The sequence below is a fragment of the Gekko japonicus genome, unplaced genomic scaffold, assembly GCF_001447785.1.
Source record: "Gekko japonicus isolate JY-2015 unplaced genomic scaffold, Gekko_japonicus_V1.1 scaffold3177, whole genome shotgun sequence".
Lineage (NCBI taxonomy): Eukaryota > Metazoa > Chordata > Lepidosauria > Squamata > Gekkonidae > Gekko > Gekko japonicus.
The window spans coordinates 30,122-36,121 of NW_015169274.1; the positions used below are offsets into that span (position 1 = coordinate 30,122).

The 6,000-nt window shown below is 48.5% G+C and overlaps 1 protein-coding gene across 1 annotated transcript in view; it reads right to left on the reverse strand.

Annotated features, from left to right (window-relative positions):
* Window positions 1–352: 352 nt before the first annotated feature.
* The window catches only part of STK36 (serine/threonine kinase 36), a 33,518-nt gene continuing 27,870 nt past the window's right edge, over window positions 353–6,000 (reverse strand). The window contains exons 25-26 of the mRNA XM_015416552.1: window positions 4,348–5,091; window positions 353–718 (exon numbers count right to left, since the gene is read on the reverse strand). Of these exons, the coding sequence (XP_015272038.1) occupies window positions 572–718; window positions 4,348–5,091 (891 nt within the window). The 3' untranslated portion in view covers window positions 353–571. The remainder of the gene's footprint in view (window positions 719–4,347; window positions 5,092–6,000) is intronic.

Consider the following 6,000-nt stretch of genomic DNA (forward strand, 5'->3'; position numbering starts at 1 on the left):
GGCTGGAGTCCTAGTAGGGTCATTGTCAGCAGCTGAAACCTTTGGTCCACAGACAACAGAGATGGCATGGGAGCATGCATCAGGGGAACGAGACACAAAGCACCCTCCTCACCTCTGCCCCCTGCAAAGCTTGAAGCAAGCAAAGGAAGGCTGCCCTCATTTCTCTCCCCCCACTTTGGAGCAGAGATGTTTGCTAGTTGCCCACCTGCCTTACTCAAGGTGAAAGGATGAGCATTCTCCTATTCCAAGAAGCAAACTCACCAAAGCCACGAGAAGAATTGTCACAGAGATGGACGAAAGCATTGCCCTCCCTACTTAGGTAAGAATCTAACTTACCCATGCTTCTGGCTGATTCATAATGGGGAGAAGACACAGGGTAGGATTCATACATGGCCTGTTGATCTGAGAAGGCTTCTAGGATGGGTTCACTTATTCTCAATGAAGAACTGGAGTGCCTCCATTTAGAAGCAGTGGGACAGTTTGCGAATATCTCTACGATGGCTTCTTCTAACACCAGTTAAAGCGATTGCACTCCCATTGCATTCAAGCACGTGAAAGGCCAGTTCAGTTCTCAGGCACTATATGTGGGCTGCAGGAGGTGGATCAATTCTTTGCAGTGTTTTGATGATGAAGGAAGACAGCTGCTAAAAGCAGTAGCTTGAGACTCATCATAGGAAAGCACTTCCAGCTTCTCACTTGCTCTGAGTGATACCAGCACCTGGAAAGCAGATTCTGAAGATTACATAGTGGACCAATTTGGCACCTTCATGTAATCAATATGCTCATCAAAACTACGTAATAACTAGAAAATACAAGCTGAATACTGGAGAGAAAGCTTTGTAGTATCCTGGTTGTTTGTGGACTTTATTTAATGTAACCCAGTTCCTTGACAATTGGCACTCTTCTTTGTATCAATCTTATAACTAGAAAGGGAAATTGTTAGATGTCCTATAACAAGCTTAGTTATATCTTATGTGAGGCATGCCTGCCCTATGGCACTTCATGCTGGTTGGAAGCCCATCATGGGACTGCAGGCAAATCCATGACTACTAGTCAAGTTGGGGGTGGCGGGTGGCTCCTACCCTTACGGTGTTTAATAGGGGGTAGGATGAGAGATGTAGCTCCTCCAACTGTTTTCCAGGGTCTCACATAAGAGCCCTTGTGGATCAGACCAACAGTCCATCTAGTCCACCATCCTGTCTCATACAGTGGTCAACCAGTTCCTCTGGGTGGCCAACAGGGGGCTGAGGCCCTCCCTTGCTGTTGCCTGCTGGCTCTGGGATTCAGAGGTTTAGTGACTCTGAATTTGGAGGCTCCCCACAGTCACCATGGCTAGTAGCTATTGATAGACATATCCTCTGTGAATCTAATTGCCTTTTAAAGTTGTTTATTCCTGTGGCCATCACTACATCCTCTGGCAGCACGTTCCACATTTTAATCACTCTGTGTATAAAGTAGTATTTCTTTTTGTCCACCCTGAACTTACTGTCAATCAGCTTCACTGGATGCCCTCGAGTTCTAGTATCCACCCCATGCGTCTCCCTTATAAATAAAAGCCGAATGGTGGTGGCACTTCTCTAGAACATTCCACACACTCCAAAATCAGTTCGCTCTCTGATCTGTCATTCAGAGGGTCTCCCTATCCACTGGCTGCTTTGCCTGAGTCCTGCCTCCAACATTCTAAACATGGCTTTTGCCTCTAACATTCTAAACAGCTTGCTGTTCTGAGGTAAAATGTGTCAAGTAATACATTTCCCCAATAGGTCTAGAACTTCATCTTTGGTCACCTCAATTTGGCTCAGTTCTTCAGACTCCTTTTTTGAAAATAGGGGTTGTGGCATAGGTACATCCAACACACTTTCCACAGTGAACAAAGAAACAAAAAGGTCACTGAGCTGCTCTGCCAACTCCCCATCTTCCTTTAGCAATCCCTTTATGCCTTTGTCATCCAAAGGCCCCCCACCACTTCTCCGGCTGGTTTCCTGCTCCAGATATATTTTTTAAAATGTTTATTGTTTGTCTTTATGCTTTTAGCAATCCCCTTCTCAAAATTTCTCTTTGCCTGCCTAATTATGGACTTACGTTTCTTTTGCCGGAGCCTAGGTCTCTCTTGTTCAATTCATTAGGGCAGATCTCCCACTTTTTAAAAGAAGCCTCTTTACTTTTTATAGCTTCCTTGACGAGTGTTGTTATCCATGCAGGCATTCGTTTAGACTTGGCAGTGGCTTTCCTAACCTGTGAAATGCATTCTGTTTGGCCTTCAAATTACTGTGGTTTTAAATAGCTTCCAAGCATCCTCAAGAGAAGGGGTGGCCAAACTGCAACTCGGGAGCCACACAGTCTAATTTCACAGTCTAATTTAATGTTAATAAAAAGTGCTGCTCTTTCACAGTCTAATTTAATGTTAATAAAAAGCAAATTTGCATATTTCTCAATAAAATGTGTGTGATATTTGTTCATATCTTGTGGCTCTCAAACATCTGACGTTTATTCTACGTGGCTGTTATGTTAAGCAAGTCTGGCCACCCCTGCTCTAGAGATTTGACACTCTTGTGTTTTCCCTTCAGCTTCTTGTTTACTATTCCCTTCATTTTCCTCTTTTGAAATCAAATGCTATAAGTTTTGGATTTTAGAGGTAACTTTCCATTGACCTAAAGGCTGAACTGAATAGCATTGTGGTCATTGTTCCCAACTGGCGTAAGAACCTCTACATCTCTCACCAGGTCTTGAGACCCTCTCAAAACCAATCCCAAGATCACTACCCCTTTGTTTGGCTCTGTGTTCCAGTGCAGTTATTTAAGATGTATAGGAATCTCATTTCCACACCATGACTCAAGCACATGTTTACCTGGTCAATGTGTGAGGGTAGTTGAAGTCTCCCATTATAATAATGTTATCTGTTTGAGTCACCTCCCTTATTTCCTTCTCCATCTCAAGATCAGCCTCAAGGGTTTGGTCAGGTAGGTGATAGTACACCCCCACTTTTAAGTAACCCTTAGGGCCCAGTACTTCCACCCATATAGCTTCTGTTGGGGAGTTAATTCCCCTGATGTTTTCTTCCTTCAATAAGATCATATAATAGTTATCAAAGGCAGCAGAAGTTCCTTAGATTTTCATCAAAAACCAACGGGTGAATCCTCCAGAAGAGTTTACAGAAGGTGTTACAGGACTGAATCCTGCCCTGCCTTTTCCAAGCAGCCCACAATTTTTCCTGAAACTCCTCTCTGAGGATTAAGAAAGCCTGCCAAGCAAAACCCACTATGGGAAAGTTAAAGGTTCCCTTGCTCGAAAGACAGTCGAATCCGACTCTAGGGTTGCGGTGCTCATCTCTGTTTCAAAGCCGAAGAGCCAGCGCTGTCTGAAGACATTTCCGTGGTCATGTGGCCGGCATGACTAAACACCGAGGCGCACGGAACGCTGTTCCCTTCCCACCGAAGTGGTACCTATTTATCTACCTGCAATTTCTTGCTTTCGAACTGCTAGATTGGCAGGAGCTGGAACTAGAGATGGGAGCTCACTCCGTCATGCGGCAACTCGGGTCTCGAACTGCTGAACTACTGACCTTCCACAGCCTGCAGTTCAGCGTCTTAACCACTTGAGCCACTGCAGCTCCTTAGTATCAAGGTGGAATCAGGTAAAAATTCTCTTTTCCCCTCTTCTGCTCATGGCTTGTGACAGTGGAAGAGGGAAAAAGAGACTACATCAGTTTGGTGTCGTGGTTAAGAGTGGTGGACTCTAATCTAGAGAGCCAGGTTTGATTCCCCAGTCCTCCACATGCAGCCAGCTGGGTGACGTTGCGTCAGTCACAATTCTCTCAGAGCTGTTCTCTCAAGAGCAGTTCTCTCAGAGCTCTCTCAGCCCCACCTACCTCACAGGGCATCTGTTGTGGGCAGGGGAAGGGGAAAAGATTGTAAGCTGCTCTGAGACTCTGAGTGAAGGGCGGGGTACAAAATCCAACTCCTCTTCTTCTACTGTATTCCCTCATTTCACTGCACCTCCACTCCGTTCTGTGGTGTGTTCTGCTTGGGAGGCTCTCCGAATCCTTCGAAGTTTCAGGACAAAGAGCAGAGAAAAAGCCACTCTTTTGGTGGATTCAATTCTATCAGTGTAATTTTTCATTTCAGTCCCATCGCAAAAGCTGGTTCTCCAGATCCATAGGATTCACAGTCGCTAACAGACATTGCAGGAAGTCAGGCAATATGCCCCACAACATGCACTGGGCTACTGGAACCAGTTAATTAAAAACCACAACAAGATTACTTGACTGGTGGCTCAGCAGGTCCGTTTCCCAGCCGGCTGACAGTCCACAGTGCTCCCACCCCCACCCCCCCTGCACATAGCCAGTACCTCGTGGATCCTGGGCTGCTGGCCAATGGACCGGAGGGCAATGAGTGCTGCCTTCTGCACAGCTGGCTGGGAGTCATGGCAGGCCACGTCCAACAGAAGATCAGGGGCTCTGCTCTGGATCAGCAAGTCGCCCAGCTCCACTGACTGCCGGCCCAAGTTTCCCAGTGCTGAAGCAGCATTGCAACGTGTCTTAGCTACAGGATCGCCCAGGAGCCGGACAACCCCGGGGACAGCTTTGCTAAGGGCCTGCAGGAAGAGTCCAGCGTGGTAGGCTGCATTCCCAACGGCAAAGCTAGCTGAGCGGCGCACATGTTCATCCTCATCTGAAAGACACTGCAGCAGACATTCCAGCAACCCAGCCTGGCCCTGCAGCACCTGAGGAAAGTCCTGTCCGTGACGCAACAGGTTGCCCACAAGGCTACAGGCTCTGGCACGGACTAAGTGCTCCCGGTGACACAAAAGACGGCTTAGTGGCTGAGGGGCCGTGTCACAGCCACACAGGAACTGCTGTAGGAAAGGCAGATGAGTTGCACCAGCACGGGCTACGTGTGTGAGCCACGAGAGCAGGTCTACAATGAGGGCTACCTGGTCAGAGAGCAAAACGGCGGACAAGAAGGCAACAGCATGCTCAGAGGCAGCCATCCGCATCACTTGCTCAATGAGTCTCTCGTCAGTCAGCACTAAGTGGCACAAAAGGCTCAATGGCAGCTCTGTGTCCAAGAAGGGAAGATAGTGAATGCAGACCTAAAAGGGGAGAAAGTACAGAATTAGTGAATAAACTGTGGGAAACATTATCACCAGGGGTCATTTCCTGCAGGAGTGCACAGGAGCGGAGCTCCGGCAGTGAGGAGCCCAGGGGGCGGGCCCATGCAACAAGCCCTGGCCCGTGCTCCCAGCAGCCCTCAGTTGAGCCACGAGGAGCAAGAAGCAGCCAGGTAAGTTGCAGAGCCCCCCCTCCCCTGGCCCGCCTTCAGGTACAAGCTCTCCCTCCTCTGTGAGGACAGATCTGACAAAGAGCAGAGAAAAAGCCACTCTTTTGGTGGATTCAATTCTATCAATGTAATTTTTCATTTCAGTCCCATCGCAAAAGCTGGTTCTCCAGATCCATAGGATTCACAGTCGCTAACAGACATTGCAGGAAGTCAGGCAATATGCCCCACAACATGCACTGGGCTACTGGAACCAGTTAATTAAAAACCACAACAAGATTACTTGACTGGTGGCTTAACAGGTCCGTTTCCCAGCCGGCTGACAGTCCACAGTGCTCCCACCCCCACCCCCCCTGCACATAGCCAGTACCTCGTGGATCCTGGGCTGCTGGCCAATGGACCGGAGGGCAATGAGTGCTGCCTTCTGCACAGCTGGCTGGGAGTCATGGCAGGCCACGTCCAACAGAAGATCAGGGGCTCTGCTCTGGATCAGCAAGTCGCCCAGCTCCACTGACTGCCGGCCCAAGTTTCCCAGTGCTGAAGCAGCGTTGCAACGTGTCTTAGCTATAGGATCGCCCAGGAGCCGGACAACACCGGGGACAGCTTTGCTAAGGACCTGCAGGAAGAGTCCAGCGTGGTAGGCCGCATTCCCAACGGCAAAGCTAGCTGAGCGGCGCACATGTTCATCCTCGTCTGAAAGACACTTCAGCAGACATTCCAGCAA